The sequence below is a fragment of the Cheilinus undulatus genome, linkage group 9 (assembly GCF_018320785.1).
Source record: "Cheilinus undulatus linkage group 9, ASM1832078v1, whole genome shotgun sequence".
Lineage (NCBI taxonomy): Eukaryota > Metazoa > Chordata > Actinopteri > Labriformes > Labridae > Cheilinus > Cheilinus undulatus.
In genome coordinates, this window is record NC_054873.1 from 14,065,504 (window position 1) to 14,089,213 (window position 23,710).

The 23,710-nt window shown below is 38.5% G+C and overlaps 2 protein-coding genes across 4 annotated transcripts in view; one reads left to right on the forward strand and one right to left on the reverse strand.

Moving 5' to 3' along the window:
- Nucleotides 1-4,604, reverse strand: part of lrrk2 (leucine-rich repeat kinase 2) — a 59,338-nt gene extending 54,734 nt beyond the window's left edge. Inside the window, exon 1 of one of the 2 annotated variants that reach the window (XM_041795674.1) lies at nucleotides 4,481-4,604. The gene's annotated coding sequence lies outside the window, so the exon portion shown is untranslated. The remainder of the gene's footprint in view (nucleotides 1-4,480) is intronic. The other variant, XM_041795675.1, reaches the window with a different exon arrangement.
- ptdss2 (phosphatidylserine synthase 2) overlaps nucleotides 4,216-23,710 on the forward strand; it is a 37,027-nt gene continuing 17,532 nt past the window's right edge. The window contains exons 1-6 of one of the 2 annotated variants that reach the window (XM_041795677.1): nucleotides 4,216-4,314; nucleotides 7,048-7,403; nucleotides 16,798-16,899; nucleotides 19,398-19,480; nucleotides 21,464-21,531; nucleotides 23,506-23,640. In XM_041795677.1, coding sequence (XP_041651611.1) covers nucleotides 7,171-7,403; nucleotides 16,798-16,899; nucleotides 19,398-19,480; nucleotides 21,464-21,531; nucleotides 23,506-23,640 — 621 coding nt within the window. In that variant the 5' untranslated portion in view covers nucleotides 4,216-4,314; nucleotides 7,048-7,170. Of the gene's footprint in view, nucleotides 4,315-6,262; nucleotides 6,507-7,047; nucleotides 7,404-16,797; nucleotides 16,900-19,397; nucleotides 19,481-21,463; nucleotides 21,532-23,505; nucleotides 23,641-23,710 lie in introns of those variants that run through there. The other variant, XM_041795676.1, reaches the window with a different exon arrangement.

A 23,710-nucleotide genomic window follows, 5' to 3' on the forward strand; every position in this document is an offset into this window, starting at 1 on the left:
TCAAGGCTTGTGAATGTAGAGGGGTAGATATTGGGGTAGGCATTGCTGGGAAGCCTCACCACAGCATGATGCTGCCACCACTGTGCTTCACAGTGAGGGTGTGTGTGTGTGGTGATGTAACTGAATTTTCTAATTGGCTTTTTCTTTGCCACGCTCCCATTAAACTTTGACTGGTGAAAAACATTGGCAACAGTTGTCGTATTTAGAGTCTCTCCCATCTCAGCTGCTGAAGCTTGCTGTTCCTTCATAGTCATAGGTTTCTTGGTTGCCTCTCCCACTAGTCAGCTTGCATGGTGACTCAGTTTGTGAGGACAGCTTGATCTAGGCAGGTTTACTCATATGCCATATTCTTTCCATTTTTTTGATGATGGATTTGACTGAACCCCAGGGGATTCAATTTTTTTGCACCCATCCCCTGACTTATTCTTTCAATAACTTTTTATCTGAGTTGCTTGGAGTGTTGTTTTGTCATCATGGTGTAATGGTAGCCAGGAATACTGATTAACCAGTGACTTGACCTTTCAGATACATTTGTCTTTAAGAATCAGCTGAGATGCATTCACTGCACTCAGGTGATCCCTATTTCACTAATGGTGAGACAACTGGAACGGATTGGCTGGACCTCTATTGAAATAGGTCATTTATGCAAATTAGGATAGTTATGCAATCACTTATTTTCATTCAATTGACATCACTCTGTAGAAATTAGTTTTCACTTTGACATTAAAGATGTTTTCTTGTATTGTTTTTGCAGCAACATTAGACAATTAACAAACATGATTTTTGACCACTGTGCAATGATCCAGATATTTTCCTTCTTAGCCCAAGTGAGACACTTATGAAGGTGTCTGTGGTTCAGAATTGTCACAACACTAGAAATATGACACTCTAGCCCATTTCCTCTGTGTGGTGACTCCAGCCTCAGTCTACTCCTTGTAAAGCTCCCTTAAGTTCCTGAATCTGCTTTGTGTGACATCCTAAAGATTTTGTAATACTTCACTCTTTATTAGATAAATCTAGAATTTAGAAAAGTTAAACTTTTTTGTTTATTACAGAACGTGTTACAAAAAGGATATCTGACGGTGGCATTTGTAATATTTTTAATATGTATTCATGTCTAATGATTTATGTCTCACCGCTGTTTTAATGCATGTCATTTAATAATATTTGCTGTGCTGACAGCAGCTTCTGATCCACTCTTCAACAACTATCAAACACATTTATTTGACTAAAGGTCTGCAGCTATTTCAGTGTATCTGCTTTGATTTTTAATAAATCCTGCTCTAGTCTGGACGCATTAATGATGACACATCTAGGCTTTGTAGATGTTTTATCTTTTGAGAGTTGATTGCAGATGACAGCTGTTATCAGCTTGCTTTTATCTATGGAAGTTATTTTTCTCAATAAAAATAGAACAGAAAAATCATCCTTTAAAAAACACATTTACAAGAGATATATAACAACAACAACTAGAAATAATAGCCCTTTTTGGCCAGTAAAGACATTTGAGAATGTGAGAAACTATCTAGGCTACGTACCAAACTTATCATAATACTCATACCCTTTACTTTATAGTCCACATTCTTACTCTACTGCTTTGAAGATATATTTTTGAAAGATCACTGCCGACAGGACACTGGATGGAGTCAAGGGTTGGGGAGGGAGAGTGGGGAATGACATATGTGAAAGTAGTCACAGGCCAGATTTGAATCTGGGCTGCCTCTGTTGAGGACACTAGCCTCTGTGCATGGGCATAGAAGCAAGGCTACTGGTGCCCCTTATTTACAGGGATGCACCAATACCACTTCTTTCAGACCAAGTACAAGTACTTACAATTGGGTACTCACTGATACCACACACCTGTGGTGATTACTCAACAATAACTTAATAATAGTGTGAAACTGGCCAGTTGTTTTCCAGGCATCACATGGTGTTCAGAAGCACATAGCATGAGAAAGACACAATTCCAATTCAAACCTTGCCCTTTCCACAGCCCTCCACCTACATTCTGTACATCTAGGGTGCTCTGACTCTTGTTGGAATGTAGCAGTATAGGGTAGCGTGTGGTTAAACTGTTCGTTTATCAAATTAGCCGGCTTGAGATTTACAAGTCATTTAGACAATTATCTATATATTTTTTATAAATACAGGCTTGAAATCACAGTCTATACTGCTTGTTTAAACTATAATGAACCTCCCACCACTAGATGCTTTGGTGAATGGCCCCTGCCTTTCTGTCTGAGCTTTCCCCTGGCACTTCACCATCCATCCATCCATCCACCCATCCATTCATCTTCTTCTGCTTATCTGGGGTTGGGTCGCAGTGGCAACAGGCAAAGCAAGTCAACCCAGACGTCCCTCTCCCCCACAACACTTTCCAGTTCCTTCTGAGGGATCCCATGGTGCTTCCAGGCCAGATGGGATATATAATCCTTCCAGTGAGTTTTGGATCTGCCTTGGGGTCTCCTCCCAGTAGGGCGTGCCAGGAAGACCTCCACAGAAGGCGCCCAGGAGGCATCCTGATCAGATGCCCGAACCACCTCAACTGGCTCCTTTCAACGTGAAGGAGCAGAGGTTCTACTTCGAGATCCTTCCGAATGTCTGAGCTCCTCACCCTATCGCTAAGGCTGAGCCTGGCCATCCTCCTAAGGAATCTCACTTTGACTGCTTGTACCCACAATCTCATTCTTTTGGTCATTACCCTGAGTTGGGACATAGATCGACCAGTAAATCAAAAGCTTTGGCTCAGCTTCCTCTTCACCACAACGATACGGTATAGCACCTGCAAAACTGCTGACGCTGCATCAATCTGCCTGTCATTTCATGGTCCATTCTACCCTCACTCATGAACAAGACACCGAGATACTTGAACTCCTTCACTTAGGGCAAAGACTCACTCCCCACCCAGAGGGGGCAACCCACAGTTTTCCAGCAGAGGACCATGGCCTCAGAATTGGAGGTGCTTATTCTCATACCAGTCGCTTCACAATCCGCTGCAAACTGTCCCAGTGCCTGCTGGAGGTCCCCAGCTGAGGAAGCCAGCAGAACCACATCATTTGCAAACAGCAGAGATGAAACTCTGAGCTCCTCAAACTGGAAAACTTCTTCCCCCCGACTGCGCTTCGAGATCCTGTCCATGAAAATCATTAACAGCATCAGACGCAAGGGGTAGCCCTGGTGGAGGCCAACACGCACTGGGAAATTTTCCGGCACAGGGGTTAGCGCTGTTGCCTCAAAGCAAGAAGGTTTCTGGTTTGCTTCCTGGTCAGGGCTTTTCTGTGCAGAGTTTGCATGTTCTCCCAGTGAACGTGTGGGTTCGCTCCGGGTACTCCAGCTTCCTCCCACCACCAAAGACATGCTCATTAGGTTATTGGTGACTCTAGAATTGGCCGTAAGTGTAAATGTGAGCGTGCCTGATTGTCTGTCTCTATATGTCAGCTCTGCAATTGACTGGTGACCAGTCCAGGGTGTATCCCTCCTCTCACCCAACGACAGCTGGGATAGGCTCCACCCCCACGTGACCCCGAACGGGATAAGCAGTACAGAAAATGGATGGATGAAATAGTAAGCAACCCCTGAGCACTATTGGCTATGAGAGTTGTGCAATCTGTCCTTTAAAATTCCTTTTATTTATTTATTGGTATTCTTATTTGCTTTTATAACTTCTTTCTAGTATTTTATTTTCTGCTGTTTTTCTGTTTTATTTCTGTGTTTTAGTCACTTCCAGAGAAGATCAAAAACCAAGTCTGTTTTGCAATAATCTTAGAATGTGTATTATAAAGGCATAGAAACTGTTAAGAATGTGATAATACCTTGTAATACAATTAAAAATGTATAGAAATATGGACAACTTAAATCAATCTGATTTGGATCATCAGAGTTAAGCGAGATGAGTGTCACCATTGATAAGGAAAGTAGTGGCTCTTAGTGAAGTATGTCCGTGCGTTGAGCATAAAACATCATGAGATATTTGGTCTTTCAAAATACAACATTTGATTACAAGCACTAAATTTTCTCTTTACTTCTGGCCTAAATTCTAGTTACACAACAGAGAAATAAATGTGGCGTGTGTTGTCAGGGGTTTTCCCAGATGGAAAATTCAGTCTCGAGGAGAATCTTCTCAAAGGATCTTTAACAAGCAAAATATGGTGATGCAGTCCTAGCAAAGGTTATGGTTGCCTAACAGTAACTTCTTTTAAGGCTCATGTAAGTTTCACCCACAGTCACTGCGGAAAGACAGACTGAGGTAGTGGCTTCATACCTTGCGGTTTAAGGTTGCATCATCTGTGGTTAAATCAAGTCATCGGAAAAGTGGTGAGTCTAAACCGCCGACTGACAGAAATTATATATTTGGCGTCTTTCATGTTGAAAAATACCTAAATCATTAGTGGTTGAGCCTGTAAACGCGGTGTGTCTTTTCAGGGAGTCGTGGAAATTGTGTGGAGGACTTTAACATTACTTTAAATTTGAATTTAATCACCTTTAAATCAAATTAGCGTTTCCACTACCTTGCAGGAGCTCGTGAGAAGGATTTCCTCAAGTGAATGCACCATGCTTCTACTGTAGCCGAGAAGAGACAAACAAAATACCGTTTTTATTTTCGCCACCTCATTGTGAATGCAGGTGTGCGCGCACTGAGACGCTAATCAGTTAGTTGCAATGTGTAACCTTATCGCTAGATGTCACTAAATTAACAAGCGAATGGAAAAAGTATCAAAGAAAATTTACTAAACCTTTAGTTAGTTATGTTTATGATTTGATGATATCTAACTGTTAGCTGTATTGGTACTCAATAAAATGTTTAATGAAGACTTAATCAGTAATAAGGCGTGGTAAAAAAAAACAAGCTTACTCCGGCTGATTAAGATTACACTTTGAAGACGGATAGGTCCAGTCACTGGAATATAAGAAAGCAGAATAATACAAGTGATGTTGGCAAGTATGTGGAAATTTAGAGAAACCTATCTCCCCTAATGTATTTATCTAATTATTTTTGTTTCATTTCATTTTGTTTTATTGTATTTTATTTCATTTTCTCTTGATCATTTTATTTATCTCCATTGAATAATGTTAATACGGTTATGGTAAACTGAAAATAAAAATAAGCTGTTAAAAATCCACAATAAAATAAAATAAAACTCCACAAAATTATTAGAACAGGTAGCGAATATTTATAGCTGATTAGCTGATATTAGGAGCTGATATATCTGTTGTTAATGATGGAAAAAAAATCAAATCTGTTGATTCCAAAATTCACATTTTAAGCTGCAATCTGCAAATAACAATATAATTCGGCTAAAAAAATGCATCCCCAAAGATTTTCAAGGTTTCCTTACTTATGAAAATTATCGATCCCTATGATAACAGAGATTATTGTGTTAAAGGAGCAGTATTAAAAAGCATAGAAGCATCAACTTTACTGTGAAGTTGATTGAACTCTACTTGCCCCACTTTTTTTACATTTGAAGTTTTTTTTTTGCCACTGTTTGAAGCTTTGTAGATTTTCTGCTCCTATCCCATGACCGCTAAAACCTCTTTATTTATACAACAAATTTACAAAAAAAAAAAAAAAAAAAAAAAAAAAAAATCTAAAGGAACGATGAAAACAAGGAACTCATTTTAAATGTTATTAAATAGAGTGCTTTATATAAATTTAAAAGCCAGTGATTATGACATATCTTAATCAGATCTGGATGTTCTTATGCTTGATAATAATTCACTTTGGGATCCTCTTTGTAAATCTATATTCTATCAAAAAAATTTCTGTACTTTGTATGTTAATTTTATGTTTTATTTATAATTGTATTGTTTTTTGCTTTTATTTATTTTTATTGTAAATGACGTCTAAAGGGCGAGCCCACAGGAAGTGACGACACACAATTACCAAAACATGTAACCACGTATTTTTATTTATTTATTTTCTAATCCGAGCATGCTTTTACAGTGCAGTGTATTGAACCGGAATTGCGGTGGGGATACTGGTGTGTTCCATTCACTGTAGTTCACTGGTTGTTCATTTTTATCTGTTGCAGTTAAAAACGTATAATACGACCTCAGCTAAACCCGCCAGATAGGTCAGACCAGTTGATACCAGATAGTTACGGAAAAACTCTAAGTAAAACTTCCTCTGTGCAAATGAGAGCTTCAAAATAAAATGTTTCTAACGGCTTGCAACATCAATGCCTTTTACTGTGAAGGAAGCAGACCGGATGTTGTATTGTAACACCGCCAGCTTGAGAGCGAACATACTTCGTACCCATGTGATGTGTGTGTCTGGAGTATAGCCTGTACAGTGTATCGTGTAGCGCGGTTTGTCTTTTTGTTGCTGCAGTAGAGGCTGTCTGTAGGCGGAATGTGACACAATTATCGGCTGAAGTGTTTTTTTCCTTTCTGGTAGCTTGTTAATGAAACCGTTTGGGACGTTTGTACTAATGTAGCTTAACGTTAGCATGCCCTGAACTCATCTCGGACTTCTGTTACTAACATTTATTCCTGAAATTCGACTGGTAAGTAATTCCGCCTTAAATTTAAAGCAAACGCCAACCTGAAAATATCCTTACGCTAATTTTCAGCGCATACATTGAAGCAAGGTGTCTAGTAATGATAGTTTCACGTATCTTAATTGTTAGCAAGCTCCTCAGTTAACTTAGCCTCGTTAGCAAGGTCAAATAGTCAGAAAATAGCCAGCTACAAATAGCTATAGTGGTTAGCCAAGCTGTCTCATATCAAGGCTTAGCATGGCACCTTCTGTGATTTGTTTACCACCTGAGAGGCATTGATTAAGTCCCTGCTCAGTGGTTCTGACGGATAGTGGTCGCCTGGGTGACATATACCAGCAGTGCTAGCTCGGTTATGATCTATATGAGGTGGTGACTGAAGTACGGTTGCTTACACATCTTGCATGTATGTCTGAAATGTGCTGTGCCTTTGCTGGGCGGTGTTCAGCAGTCAGCAGTTAAATATACTACAGGACGTGATTTTCAGGTTATTCTCCCCCCGTCATTACGTCTTAGTAACTCTAACGTTCATTTTCTCCGACCACCTCAGGATGCTGACATTCACTTGGGTGGGGCTGACACGGATGACAGTAGACGGGAGCAGAGCCCAGGGATAAACCACACCGCTCAGGATCAGGGTTAAGAAAGGAGGGGGCGGATTGTCGGAAAAGCCATGACCAAGTCCGAGTCGAAGAAAAGCAGCGTGGCAGCAACCAGCGCCACCGGCAAGTGCGCCACAGCCGCATCCGCCGCCGACCAGGTGAAGAACGGCTCCGTGGAGTCGGGCAGCCCGGATCAGAGCACTCAAGCCAAAGGCAGTGTGATGAAGCAGACCTCCAGGGAGAGCCTGCACCGGAAAAACACGGAGTGCGAAGTGTATGACGACGGGACCAACACCTTTTTCTGGTGAGTGCTTTTTAACAATGTAAAACAGTAAACGCTCCATCCTTCTAGGTAGTGCTTCGACTGGATGAAAATACCTCACAGTCACTGCAGAAAAATGCATATGTTTTGGTGTCAGCAGAATGTATCATAGCTGTCAAGGTGAACTGAAAGACAGGCTCATGTGACCTCCATTTATCACAACAAATGTTCTAACAAGGCTCAAAATCTTCAGGTCTCTCTCAGGTCACTCTTCTTAAGACAGAATTTCTTAAGTGATCTGCTAATGTGTCTCTGGCTGTAATGGATGCTTACAATGCACATCTAGGCTAAGAGCTTGTTGTTGACAAGCCAATAGCTAATTTCCCAGCCTGCACCTTGCGGAGAGTTACATGACACACTTGAGGTCAAGACAGATATTCTGTTGGTGCAGTGAACTGCAGTGGTGAGTTATGCATGACCCCGTTGACACAAATACATTTACAGGCTCTGACAGAGCTTATTGGCTTGTTCAGGATGCATGTGTTATGATGGAAGTGTGGGCATGTGGAGAGTCAGGTAAAGTGACATTCCTCTCTGCAGCCGTCTAACGTATAGCTGCACTGACCCTTCAGCTTGTCGCTTCAGGAATATTTAGGCCTGAATACGTGCCTCTCTTCTCTGTGAGCAAAAGCAAGCAGGCAGGGAGAATCTGCTAAGATGTACAATATCTTTGACAGCAGAGGAGCCTGGTCCTCCCAGGGAGAAACCCTAATGAGAGTTTCTCATTATGGCCTTGGCACTCAGGTTTCCTGATATTGTTATACTGAAAGCATTATCAGGAACAAAGATCCTGAGAAACCTTAGTTTAGCCAAGTATAGTACCATCCTGTGGAATTAAGATTAAGATTCTATATAGCTACTCTATTTATATTAAAAATGATTGACTAAATGCTAGAGACATGCGGTAAAACTTAACAGCATCACAAACATTAGCAGCATTCAAAACAACAGAAAAAAAGTTTAATGATGACTTTAGCTTATCCTTTTCAGGCCATACTAAATAGTTTAGCTCTGATGAATGCAAGGGTTTTTGTATTAAACTTAATATATTCTATCCTGTTGCAAGTGGTAGTTGCTTGGAATTATCAGCCCCATGAAAATAATTTTAATAACAAGATAAGAGGTACTGCAGATATACTTAGGTGTCTTTGAATATTCCAGGATGGTCCACCCAGGTATTGCGAATGTGTGGGAAAGCTGTCTTGTATCACCATTCAGGTAGAAAATAGGGATATATGCTATTTGGTGCATATCACACATCCCTACTCGACTTTTACTTTTGTTACAAGAAAAACAAGAAGACAGCTGTCTCTTATGCTGATGGATAATTACCTGAATATGGAAAAACCAGGTCATTATATTTGTATAATCACCTTAGCATTTCTCTATAAAAGCTATAAAACTAGATACAGTCCTGAGATATTGTATCAAATTTACTTTCTTCTAATGATGACTGAAACTCACAAAGAATTTCTTTACTGTTGTGATTTCATCATGGGAATTTGACCATGTGGATGAAAGACAATGAAAAGAAAAAGCAAGAAAGCTTTTTTATGTAACATACTGATCATGATATCCACTTTGAAACCATAAGTTGTTGCTAGTCTGTAAGCGTCTCTATTATTCAATCCGTGCAATTTAGACATTACAATGTTGAACTTAATTATTTCACATTGTATCTGAATGTCATAGTTCAGGCCCATTGTGCCTGTGCCTCAGATTTCTGAGCTTTGACAGCTCTGAAGCTGTAAAAATTAGATTTTCTCATGCTAACCAAAATCATGATAACACAGGTTATAGTTTATGTAGAAGTCTTTCGGTAAGATGGTTTTCTAAGACTATTTTATTTGGATCAGCTATTTAAATCTACTCTAAGTCTTAATGTTTAGATTAAGATATTCTTTATTTGTTAATATTTTTTGTTACTGGTAATTGATAAGAAAAAATAATGAAGTTAATCACATAAATATGCTGTGATTAATCATTATTAATAATACATTTAAAATAATACCATTAACCTGCATTTTGGTTTGAAATAAAAAATTTACAAGTATGGTAAACTATAGTTTTTAAACTGTAAACTGCCTGCCCTCATCTTCAGCGTTGTTGATGGGTCTGTGGTCTTTGGCGACCCATTTAGCAATTACATTAGTCAGCTTAGTTGTTGTCATTTTGTTGAAAATCCAGGTCTGCTTCACTCTGTCAGAGTAGCTTGACGACCACGGCTTGATCCTGTGTTGATGTTAGCGCCTTTGCTAGTACGCAACTTTGATTTGATCTAAACTCCCATTTTGGCAGCTTGTTTAAATCAAAATTGGCCATTTAGCAGACCTGGGTCTGTCTTTTCACTCATCATCACTTTAACCCTTTCACCATCAGGCACATAAACATCCACACGGGAGAATTACATGAGGAAGTTGTGGTCAGGATTGGTCATATGATTGATTGATATGTGTTAATATTTTTTGATACATTAGAGTTTCCAGATAAATCGTAAGTGTTAGTGTGTTAACAGAAACAGCCCAAGTATTTTAACCTTTTCAATCCGAGTCGACAAAATTCCCAAACATTTTAGTCAAGCTTTGGTCAATAAAAAGTCCTTATATTTTTGTCTTTACTTTTAGTCAATAAAATTACTCTCTTTGAACTAATTTTATCAGCCAAACTATACAGTTTTTATCAATGTAAAACACTCATATTGGTGCACTATAAATACTTAATTTAAAATACACTGATGAAAAAACTGACACGCCTTATTTACAAAATATGATGGATTTTTATGTCCAACAGTCCAGCATCAACGTTTTAGTCTCCTTGATGAAAACTCACCTTACTTATCAGAGTTTTTATCACCAAAGATCTGTTTTAGCTTGTTTTAGTTTTCTCATGGAAAATGGTGCTCATCTTACATTTTAGTTGACCTTTTGGTTAACATAAGTAAGACTGGCTTGGATTTAATCCAAACCCACTGTAACTGTTTACCTTGCATTCATGTTGCACACCTGTTACTAGTATTTTTAAATAAATCTATAGAAAGGATTTTCTCAGCCAAAACTGATAAGATAAATGAAAATTCCCCCATGTTTTAACTTAAAAATGTCTGTTAACCGTAGCGTATGCACAGCTGAGGGTAAGAATGCCTAAGGCATTGTAAGAAAAAATGTAATTTAACCATTGCATATCGTTCTAAGTTGCAGTTGTGAGTTACAGCTGCAGGAGCAATCATCATGTTAGTTTCTTATTAAGTATCTATTACCACATTATGGGGTATGGAAAAATAGAAACTATCAACAGGCACATATTAGACCCCATAAAACCTCTATTGATATATATGTAAAGAGTAATAAGGCATACCATGCATCCCTTGCTTTGAATACATGTCTGTGTTTGTTATCAGTCACTCACTACATAGACATATTGTCTGTACTGTGTTAAAGAGATGCACCAAAGAGCAGTCTGTTGATGGAGGCAACTTCCTCTGGTTGTTCAGAGAGGTAACTATGTGTCATGCAGCATGCCTTATTAGCTTACAGTGGAGTTGTAGAAGTGTTTCTATCACATAAGAAAGGAAAAAGCTTAGATAGACCTTATAAAGAACTCGGCTAAATGAAGCAAACATTGTGCTGGCACTCCACTTGTGGGTTTTTCCTTAAATAGCATTTTGTGCCCACACATTTCAGCTCCAAGGCACTTGGACAATGCTCTCAGATTTCTAAAAATATCTTGGAAAAAGTTTTATTTTTAAATGCTTTTTTGAAGACTTTAGTCAGAGTGGTCACTACTCTAAAGGAAAATGCAGGTGATAACTGGATTTGATGTTATCTAAGTGTCAGAAGGACCATGAACTTGTGACTCTTACCCTACTGACATCATGGAAACCAAGGTCCGTTGTGGTCAAACATTGCAGGCAGTTAAGCATGGTACATTGAATAAAGTCAGATTTCTTTAGCCCTTTAAAGTCACAATCTGTATTGCCAAAGTGAATTCAGCCATACTGTCTGCCTGAGGACATGCTTTGATTGGACCATTTTCAAATGGTTTGTTGCTTGTTTTATGTAGAGGCTTATCCTCAGTCTGTGGTTAAGTTAAGTTTGTTGCTCAGTTACAGGCTGGTATTTCCGTTGCATTTTTCCTCTCCTGGTGGTTGTGCGTGGTTGTCAGGCAAGGGAGAAGCCAAGCCCTCCCTTGTGTCTCCTGCCAAACAGGTTGGATAAGGAGCTAGAGCGGGAAGAACATGCTAATGACACCTGGCTCACCGTCTCTGTGACTCAGACTTCGAGCCAAAGGACTGGCTGGCTTGAGGTGACATTTGTTAGTATGACAGCTGTGGCCTCATTATAAATAAGTTCTTTTCAGACCACAGCCTCAAGCCTTAAGTAATAAGGCTGACTCTGTTTTACTTATGATTTTCATGTAACTGCTATCTTTTGTGTTGCTACTGAGGAAGCTAACGCCTCCAGGTCACAGGCCTTGTTTGCTCTTCCAAAGTGATTAAAAAACATAAAAGAGATGCACATTTTTCTGCCTTTTATTTCCTTAATGAAATGAAACGTGAACAGTTAATATATTCTGAGGCAACTCCATGACCACACTTTCTCTGGAGAATCGCTCTGACAGGCAAATGACACAGATGGTGCTCAGCGGACATTGTTTCGCGTCTTTGCCTTGTTTTGCTAGTTTGATGAGCTGAGAGGGAAAAAACTTGCTCTTCAGTCATGTTTAGTTCATCCTCAAGAGCACAAGTCTGTAAAATCTGAAGCTCTGAGATGTTGCAACTTAGTCCTGAAGTGTACTGATCACTCTTTGAAATGAAATGAATTTAGGGAGTTTATTTGCTTTATTTTTAGTGTCAAACTTGACTCCTAGGCCACTAACTCAGCAAACTGATGTTCTGAATGTGCTCATTTGGGTGCTTTTGACAGCTCACATGCCCCAAAGCAAACAAACACAGCATCAACTAGAGGTCAAGCCTTTTAAAAGTGCAAAGATCAATCGTAAGCCCAATCCCATGGATTGCCCGGGTCATCCAGAGTACAGTTAATGAAAACCATCTGGCTACTAATGGATATTCTTGATGTCAGTTAATCTTCTGTAGATTCTTCTGTTTGATTTATGGTTGTTTTGTCCACAAAATGTCAGAAAATGTTTCTCAATGCCCACAAACAAACCACAAATACATTTAAAAACTCGAGTTTGTTTAATATTTTATCATGTAAACACCATACTTGTACTAATTTATCTCAAACAAAAATGCAAGTAAATAGTAGTATTTTAAATGTTAATTTATAAATCATAATGATAATAATAATAATAATAATAATGATAATAATAATAATAATGATAATAAGAATAAATACATTTTTTAGTAAAAAACGCTTTCAAAGTGCTGTACATAAAGTTGAAAAAATGAAAATAAACACTTTATAATAGGAACGTTTAAAATTGTACTAAAACTAAAGAAATGTTGCTATTAATCATGATTAATCACAGCATAGTGATGTGATTAACTTGATTCATTTTTTTGATCAACTGACGGCACTAAAAACACAATCAGACATTGGGTGCATTTACATGATCACCTTAATCTGACAAGTAGCAATAATCAGGTAATGGTAATTATCTGAGTTGACACATCTACATGCTTTTTGGTACTGTGTTCTTAGAAAAAAAAAGTTTATATGAATAAAAGTTGGGTTTCTTTCCTCATTTCCACAAGTTTGGATCAGACCCACTCATGTTGTTTTTTCCCTTAGCTTTTTAGTTAATGTGTCCAAGCCACACAGCAATGACCTGCTCAGTCTGCTCAGTAATGGGTCTTTACTATTTAATAACTATTGTTGTTATTTCAAGGATGAATTTCACACACTGAGGGAGTGATGCTGTCTTGAAAATGGTGATGCCCTCTGGCTTTGTGACATGAGCAGGCATGAGGTACACGCAAAGCATTTTGGGAATGTGTGGCAGTGCAAGACCTGAAGGCCTTGCCCCTTTTTTCCCAATGATTTTTGGGCTTTTTTGCCTTTATTTGGATAGGACAGCTTAAGAGAGGAAGGGAATATGGGAGAGTGGGGGGAAGACATGCACCAAGCAGTGTAGAGTCCAGGAATCTATCCCACGATTCCTAGACCTGTTGAGGACTACAGCTTCTTTATACAGACGCCTGCTCTACTCATCGAGCTAAACCGGTGCCCAGGCATTGCCACTTTTAAAGCTGTTGGGCTTCCATAACACATCCATGACTGTTATCCATAATTGTTTTTTATTTTCCTTTTTTTCTGAGCAAAAGACCGCTACAATCACTAGAATGCTTCTGTTGTAGAGTGACAGACACTCTTTGACCTGCCCCCCGACAACCTGTGAACTCGCACTTAGTTGTGGAGACAGTGGTGACGTCAGCATACGGTGAGCAGTAAGGATCACTCTTGTAGTATGGCCAGGCTGTCGGCCAAGACAGGACAAGATTTTTGTTGCTTAGTCTGACATGGGGCTGTCTTAAACGACCAAAAAATTTGTGTAGTCTGAGTCAGCCTTTAAGTAGTTTTCCTTTAGCCGGGTTCACCTGGTAAACTAATTATCACAGGTGTCTAAGATTGATTTCAGTGATACAAAGAGCTCTGAGACACAATACTATCCATGATTTTAATTGAAAACAAAAAATTGAAAGTTTATGACACTAAAATCCAATTTACATAATAATTTTGAACGCGGCGTATGTGATAATTAGGGCTGACGCCATCCAGTTAGTCGGTCACTTGGTTGGTTGAAGAGCTTTAGTATGATCAAGACTACTTTGGTTGACCAGTCACGTGTGCACAAGTGAGAAACTACGAGAGTGCACAGCAATGCAGTGCTGGGCATTTCCAGGCAGAGAGAGGCACACCAAATGATGCAATATATGTTGCTCTCTGATTGGTTTACAGCGGTTACGCTGAAACAACACATCTTCAACTTGACACAAAGATGCAGGATGTTTGTGTTGAAATGGTGCTGTCTCTGCTCTACCCACTGTCAGCCTCCCCTATGCCCTGTTTAATTAAATGGTTGGCAAATACGTTTTATTTAGTCCTTTTATCATTGCATTAACATATACACATTAAGGTTAGGGTCTGTTTCAGACAGAGCAGAAAAAAGAGATGCAATGTCCCCTGATCCTAAAGCCCTGACATTTTCCACTTCACCTCAGTCGATAAATGCTGCATGCTGTCTTGTTTGCTTGTAAATTACATAACACTGGCAGGAATAAGTGATCCTGTTAATATTTACCTCCACCAAGGAGGTTATGTGATAGGCAGGGTTTTTTAGTTAGTTAGTTTGTTTGTTAGCAACATTACTCAAAAAGTTACGGATGGATTTTGATGAAATTTTTAGGAAATGTCACAAACGGCATAAGGAAGAACTGATTAGATTTTGGGAGTGATCCGGATCACTGTCTGGATCCAGAAATTTTTTAAAAGATTCTTACTATTGGGAGATAGGGCTAATGGCAGAGGTCTGCGCTGTTGCCACTTTACACCAGGAGATGGCGGACATGAGTTACTTCAATCCCAGCAGCATGTTTTTGGTGTGTTTCTATTCAAAGTTTTGGAGTTTATAGAGTTTGAAAGACTCAGTTGAGGAGACGAGTCGGAGCGTTACAGAGAGAAAGACAGCGAACTGTAGCGAGAATACTCACAATGCTGGGAGGAATAGAGGAATATTCACCCTCTGCCATGACTTCCAGTTGTCATGTGAGACTATGGGTGAGACTGTCAGTGCATCTATTTTTTTAAACAACCTATGAATTGGTCTGTTCATGGGTATAATTTCATTTGACAACTTTTTTCTCGCTTCTGCTTGTGTACTTTGCTTGTGCAGGAGCAGGTGTAAAGAATGAAAGAACCAGATGAAATGGTATACATGCACCTAATAAAACATTACTTAGTGCAAAGTTAACTTAAGACCATAAATAATCATTTTGTGAAGGCTTCAGTCATCAAGTCAGGCTATTTTACACTCTACAAACTTGGGTTTACATATCAGTCAATATGCTTCTGTGAAAAACTAAAATAATGATATTTTGTCCCTAATTTTAATTTTGTTTTGTTTTGTCTTAGTTGGAAAAGCTACAGTTTTTTTGTTTTAGTTAACTGAAAGGATTTTAACATTGTAGTTGTAGTTTTTCGTTACTTTTAGTTAACTTAAACTGTTGTGTCTTTATCCAATTTTTCATCTTCTGGTTATAGCCCTTATTGTATAAAGTAGATCACATTCTGCACTTTGCATAAAAACCTGAGTAACTGGGTAACTCCAGGAGTCAGATAATGATTGGTTTATAAGTGTGCATGTAAATGTATTCAGTGTTTTTTATGATTGTGTTGCAATAAATCGGTTATCACAGAGATGCTTTATCCTGATATTATCTTTATCAAAGGCAACATATCCCTTATCATTCTGTGACTCATACTGATTAATCAGTTTTCAAAATACTTGTCATGATGTTTATTTAAAAGCTAATGAATAAATTATTGCATATTTAAAAGATATTACAGTTCAGTTAATTGTAGGATCTAAAGTGTAGTGTTAGAGCTTGAGCTAACTTTGCCAAAGCCTCCAACATGTAGCTACACAATTGATTTCTCTAAAGAATGAACTTATCCATGAACTTTCCAAAAACTGTTGGGATCTGTTTTTTTGGCCATTCTTTGCATACACCATGTCCTTGTAACTCATATCAGTGTGTGGATTGATAAAACTTTGCCCTTTGAGTTGAGATAAAGCCTACAGATAGCATGGATGTATATGAACTACTATACTATGAAACCATCGTACGACAAAGGCCAAGGTATGCTGCCTGTCGCATGTGAGATATGAGCCTGCATGGTCACTTTCATGGCCTTCATACTTAAGTCAAAAGTAGACAAATATATCAGAGGATTTTCACAGTCCATAGTTGTGTTGGTCATGAACAAATGGATACAGAAGTTTGTTTCTGTCTTCTAGTCTTTCATTTAGATATAACAATATGTGGAAGTGACTCATATTCAAACCTCCTGTGTATTTCATGTTTTGTTTGTTACAAACTTTTTTGAAAACTATTTCCTGCTGCAGTAACCCAGTTTCTCAACAGAGGTTTGTTTCAACTCAACTGTTTTATCCCATCTCTTCTTTGTTCTTTGTATTTAGATTGAATTATTAGATAAAGGTAGCGGCCACAGACACAGAGTCTGGCAGCTTTCAAAGACTTTTTCTTGGCAGCCAATTTTGACTTCCCAGCTCCCATTGCAAAACTTTCTTATTCAGTTACATCTGACTTTAGCAGTGTATGATACTTACTTTTTATTCAACTTTAATCGTCATTAATCTCCTGTTTGTCCCCTTTCTTCTTTTTCCTGTGCAGGAGAGCCCACACTGTGACCGTGCTGTTCATACTGACCTGTGCTCTGGTCTATGTCACACTGTTGGAGGAAACACCACAGGACACGGCCTACAACACTAAGAGGTCATTGGGCTAGACACGTCACTTCCTCTGTTACATGTAAACCACTGAGGACACTTGTGTTTATTGGGAAATTCAACTTATAGTTATGATTGTTCTTTTCTTTTAGCTTCTGAGTGTTCAGTCATGCAGGGGCCAGGCTTTTGTATGTTATAGCAAGTATAACCAAATTAATTTCCCTTGTATTTGGAATATAAGTCATAGGAACATACTCTGGGTCATGATATGACATGATAAAACCAGCCAACAAGCATCAAGATGTTTGTCTGAAGCATGACTACCAGGCCACAGTGAAATGGCTGAGGTTAAGATTTTAAATTTAATGGCTTCCCTTTTCTGCAACTTTCACTTTAAGCAAAGTTTCCACTTTTTATGAGTGTGGCAAAATCTTACAGATGAGCATAAGCAGTTCCTTAGTTTTTTCCCAACCTGGGCAGTTTGAGTAATTTATAATGAATAACTGCTTTCAAATTCTAATGAGATACTTTCATCTCCTGGTATTTTTGTACACTTCAACTATAAGTTATTAATAGTTAAAGGATGTTGATCTGTCAGAATCTCATGAAGCAGAGCACCAAAGCTGCAGTATATCAGTAATGAGTAAATTAACTTTTTTCTTTTCTGGTCAGTTTTCTTTTTTTCCCTATATGTTGCCAGTACTGTGTCAAATGTGCTTTGTAACTATTTTGTTAGTGTCTAAATGAATACAAAAAACTGTAATATCTGTTTTTATGCATCTGATTCTGAAATTCATGGTTTTTTAAAATCAAACAGTGCAACAGAATTACTTGATTTTGAATGGATTTGCTCTTTTCCCCCAAAGTCTGAACACTCAGATGGTTAAAACGGCCTTTTTTAGGTCTAGTTTCATGTGAGAGATCAGTAGAAATAAAGTGCACAAGCAAAATTACTGATTTAAGCATTTTTTTTATCAGTCTTACGTCCCTTTATGGTATGATGCAGGATTGTAGTTTGTTCCTGCTTTTGACTGCCTTGCTCCAGATTCAACTTCTGCATTTCAGCATAACTTGATATTTCCAGTTTTTAAACATAGCCGGATTTTCCTACTTTGACTTTGCATCAGTCAGAAGTTGATATCTGTTTCACCGTAGTCTGATGACAGGCTAATACAAGCTCCATATTGTAAAAACAGACTTTGATGATCTTTAACTCCATGGAAAAAGAGTTGAAAACAACCATTATGTGAGCTAATAGTGGGAAAAACTAGATTTTATGAAAAAAAAAATTCATATGCTAGAGATGTATTTGTTTTTCAAGAAGCTGAAGGTTTTTTTTTATATTTGTGGGAGTTTAATGACACAAAAGAGACTAAAAGACAGTCAGGCTGCAAAATCACGTGCAAATAAGTGTCTGTGTTGGAGAGAGTGAGTGATTGGAGGCTGTGTGAGGGATTGTAGGATGGTTCTTAACAGGATTTGCTTTAGTCAGCGCAGTCTGGCTCGCTGGGATAAAGACCCCTGGAGCTTCTTCCTGGCAGCAGACGACTCTTACACACGCACATACACATTCACCAGCATTCATGGAGTTTAAATCTTACTAATGTTTGCATTCACACACTAATGGCTACACTTATCCCCCCACACTCCTTTTAAAAAATATCCTTTAACTATTTACGGACTACACACAAGCACAGTCATGATCACAAGTATAGATTTCACAATCACTCCATCACTCACACCGACACTCCTACATGCCAGAATCTCATTGTGTGTCCAGTTACTAAGCCTTCTGTTCATTTCTAAGTTCAGGGCAGGGTTATCGTGTGGTCTCCTGGTTTTCAGATGTCGACACAGACAAGATTAAAGGCAGCTCACACAATGAGCATCAGGTGCAGATTCATCTCATCTCTGAGTAAACACAGAAGGAATCATAATGAGGTCAATAGCAGCGGTCAGCTCCTGAGAATAGCCTCCAGGTTCATTTTAAATTATTTCACATCACATTACAACCCCATTCCTGCTCTTTGTAGCTGTGTTTAGACCACAAGTGTTTAAAGCAACTTTTAACTTATTTCAGTTGATGGAAAACAAGGACAAAATTTTAGGGCTGGGTGATATATGAGGTTTTTAAGATTTATTAGTATATTTTCAAACAAGATACTAGTAAGGCAAAATTGTGGATTTACCAAGATATCTCTGCCTTAGCTGTCAGCATAGACATGTTCAGAACCACTATTCCACTTCAGTAGTGACAAAGAGATATCCATGTAGGTTCTCATTCATCCAAATCTTTGTTAAAGGGGCAACTGGATGATTGACTGTGGCCCCAGTCACTTTTAGAACTGAAGAAACCTTTTGAAGGAGAGGCGTAACGTCTTCGATAACCTCAATCAAGTCCAGTTGACCCCTTGATGAAGACTTGGATACTGGTAGAGTTTAAGAGCCACTATAAAACCTAGCAGCCAAATTTGCAGTAGTTTCTGGTAACATAGTGTAACATAAAATTAAATGTCCCTTTTTGCTGTACTTGTTGTGCTGTAGGGGGATTGTAGCAAGCATCCTGGTGTTCCTGTGTTTTGGTGTTACTCAAGCCAAAGATGGACCCTTCACTAGACCACATCCAGGTAAGAAAAAGCACATTTATCATGAATAATATGCTGCTTATAAAACTTGCTTTTTTTCCCAGTTTAATGGAAATACTTTTATCTTTTTTAAATCTAGTATTTCCCTCAAAATAATGCTGGGAATAAGTGCAGTAGTAGTCAAAACTTTAACGGACTTTTCCACTTTGCATCATGTCCAGAAAAAGTATAGTGACATTAGTTTGCCCTCCAACAAGTTTCAGATAAGAGGAAATGTTTCAGTGCATCACAAAGTCCTCTTGTTTCAAACACACTTGTTTACAGACTGATTTATTTCTGCCAGAGCTGTAATGGACATGAACTCGACACTGTTCCTAACATGCCATGCTATTATCAGTTTAACTTTTTAATGCCCCATACATTGATTATTCCTCCATTTGTTTCTCACATAGATGGGTGAGAGTGCCTGAGAGGGGTGACCACTTACTTGATCAGCTGCATCATTTGAGAAGCTACTGTTGACTCTAAGTGCTAATCAATAAAATACATACAATACACAGAATGCATAGCAAAATGTGATTGTCAGAGTAAGAACAAATTAAACTAGAGTAAATTAAGGGTTTGGGAAGGAGGGTCAGATGTTTTCCTGACAGTTTCATTGTTGGTTTTAGGGAGAGGAAAGGTGCCCAAACATGCCACAATGCCCTCACTTGTTCATACAAGTATTACACAGTTACAAATTAAAGAAGCTCTTTTATGACCTAAAGGAGTTTGTTTGTGCTCATGTACCTGCAGTGACTAAGATTACTTTAATTAAGGTCAATACTCAACTTGAACTATGATGTCTTTATAATAGCAAAAATATACAGTATTTGATGAATCTGAATTAGCCTTTTATGGCTTTTTATTCTTTTTAATAACAAAGAAATTAACATATTTTCACTCACTAGACGAGGGCATGATGGGTGTTTTCCATGTTCATGGTGATAAATTACATTTTGACCCATTTTTGACATAACTGAGTGCATCAGCCAAACTGTGACTCTGTTTCATTTTAACAGTGAACTTCTTCAAAAGTAGTTTGCTATTTATTTATTTATTTTTAACCAGGCCAGTTGGGCGAAGACTCATCCTGTTGCTCTCACACCATGTTTTCTATTAACTCCAGAGGGAAACACAGAGAGGAAGGAAGATGACAGGGTGTGAAGGTCATATGGAGACGTGTGCTGAATGTTTTCGGTTATTGAAGGCGTGAAGTGGCCAGGCAGGAATTTGGGCTGCTGTTGGTGCATTACTTGTGCCCTCTTGCCCTTCTTCTTATGTGATTCAGGAGACAAGAGGGGTTTGTTTAGCAGTGTTTGTGTATGTAGTGTCTGTGTCATAACTCCCTGACCTGTTGAGCCTGCCAAGTAGGTTCAGTGGCTGTGTAGCTTGTTGCATCACACCCCTGTATCCTGGGAAAAGATCCATAGGGACTTCGAGTTTACAACCTGTAACTCCCCATGGAGCATCGGCTGGGAGTGTCTCAACAAGCCAAACTTAAACACATCAAAATTCAGAGAATTACAATAACAAAAAGAGTTTGAGTTTATCCCTTTGTTTGATATGCATTTCAAATTGCTGTATGAGAGCTTTTGGCTTCACCACATCCTCTTTTAATCTTTAGTTAAACTTGAATTGAAGCCGGATTGTCTTTTATAATCCCTCTGATTGTAGTATTAAGTTTGAGCTGAATTTCCCTGCATCATTGGCAATAGAAAAAATGCCCAGGTTTTTAATGTGCACTATGAGTCTAGCTTGGTAAAATCAAAAAGCATTGCTCTTAGGGGGTTAAGCTGTAGTAAGATGTAAATTTGTATCTTCCATTTAGTCTTTTAAAACAGCAGAGGAGCTAAAAAATTTGTGCAATTGATAATGGGTGTCATCCAACATGTTTTCCTCTTGTTTTAGTGACAAACTTTTTAAAAATGTCTCTATCTGTTACCTCCTTTCTCACCATCACTCCCTCTTTCTGTTTCTCTGCAGCATACTGGAGATTCTGGCTGTGTGTCACCGTCGTCTATGAGCTGTTCCTGATATTTATTCTCTTCCAGGTTGGTATTGTGATGATATTTAAGCATTTAGGGACTGAAACACTCAAGTTAAAACTAGGGATGCCCCTCTTAGGTTTCTTGCAGCCGATCATCCATGAGTGAGATCGGCTGACCCCTGACAAAATACTGATACTTTTGATCAGCTGGTTTAGTGGTCGGTCAGGGTACTTTTCTTTGTAGTCTACTGAGACCTCATGCAAGTATCAGGAAGAGTAACCTACTAAAAGGAGCACAAAAGTCATCCTTATTCATCTGTATGCAATTGATATTAGACAGAAAAAAGCCTTTTCAGTGGTAAAACAGTGCAAGTAGTCCAATGAATTAAGGCAAAATTCTCAATATAGTAACTCAGTTACATTATGGTACTGATACATTTATTAATCATCTACAAACAGCTAACCTCACACACTAGTTAGACAGTTTCATAAATCAATTGCATGGATATATTTCACATTCATCTGGGAAACCACCCGTAGAAAGTGTTTGGGAAGGGCAGGACTTTAAAAAATAAAATAAAATTCTCGTAAGGTGATTGGACAAATGGTATATTTGTCACATTCATGTGCAATCAGAGCAACAAGACAAAATGAGATAGCAGGCACCATGCAGCTTCGGTCAGTAAAGTGAGCTCAGCAAGCAGGTGCTGTTTAGTTTCTGAATGACAGTCCTTGTTGGTGGATAAAACTCATACCACAGCAGGTCAGTAGAAGAGTGAAACATTTGTTTATGTTTAAAAATGTTTTGATCAAGAAATGTGGCCCAGAAATATCACCAATATCCAGTATTGGTGTGTGGTCTCCTTTTTCTCGTCTTAGTGAAGTGCAGTTTTTTTTTGTTACACAGAACACAGTTACTAATTTAAACAGCAAAATTTAATAATTTCACGTTTTAAGTGCAGTGAAAAATACTAGATTATCGGCTTGCTTTTGCCTTCCTCATTCTCCTCCTCATCCTTAGTGAACTCAATGATCTGCCAGCCCTCTTCTTAATCTGACTCTATCTCTTCTTCCTCCTCCTCAATGCTCAATCCTCTTGCCTAACACTTTTGGACTCTTAAAACTTCAGCACATGGCAGAAGTGTTCTTTCAGGAGCAACATGCACTTAACATGAACTTTCTCAAATTTATCCTCATGTTCACCCCTTTGTTAGTCCAGCACTTAAATACATCACAGAGGCCTATAACAGCCAAACCGTAGTTCTAGTCAGTGTATAAAGTACTGTATGTTAATTTCATTAGATATTTTTTTCTGTATTTTTTTTACTGTACCATTTCAGAAAAATAGTCCTCATCCCTACAACAAAGCAGGAATACTTCAAAAATCTTGGATTTATTCATGTTCACAAACCAAAGCAAGTAGCACCCTGAGAACTTCAATGAATCTTAGAAATCAGACCAAACAGCTGCCAAAATGTGGGATTTTGTTCAGAGCTCCTCTCAAATCTTCTCTTACTGCACATCTTGAGCCACTGTGATAACTGCAAGTATAATTAAAGGACTAATACTGATCCAGAGCCTTCAAAATACTGTAGCAGTTCTCCACAGCTGGCAGAGTCTATTTTAATCTGGTTTGGACTTTGTTCAAAGAGGTTGAAATGTCTAAACCAACTTTTACTTGAGCAACAAAAATGTTAACTATGTGGAAGCTGATGTTGGGACCTGCAATTCATTCATCAAACAAAACAACAGCTTCAGAGAAAGAACGTCTTTGTAAAACTGCACAAATATATTTAATCCATTTTCCCTTTTTTGTTTGGTTAAATGTTGAATCCCATATTTTAAACTTTTTACAATTAGATCTGCTACAGATGCTGTTTTTAAACCCATTTCCACACCCACAGTGTGATAGGATTCGCTAATGTTCCCTCATACTCTACTCTGTCTTTTTACCTCTCTGTGTCTGCATGAAAGCATTTAAAGGGGCATTACAACCTGTTAGCTCTATATCTCTCTAAACCTAACTCTGTCTTTTTAGACTGTGCATGATGGCCGACAGTTCATGAAGTACATTGACCCAAAGCTTGGAGTACCCCTCCCCGAGCGCGACTATGGAGGAAACTGCCTCATATACGACCCAGGAAACACCACAGACCCCTTCCACAATCTCTGGGTAAGACGCATCGCATTTTACTTTACTCCAGCTATATCTTCCCTATATATCCTAACATAAGACTTTATTA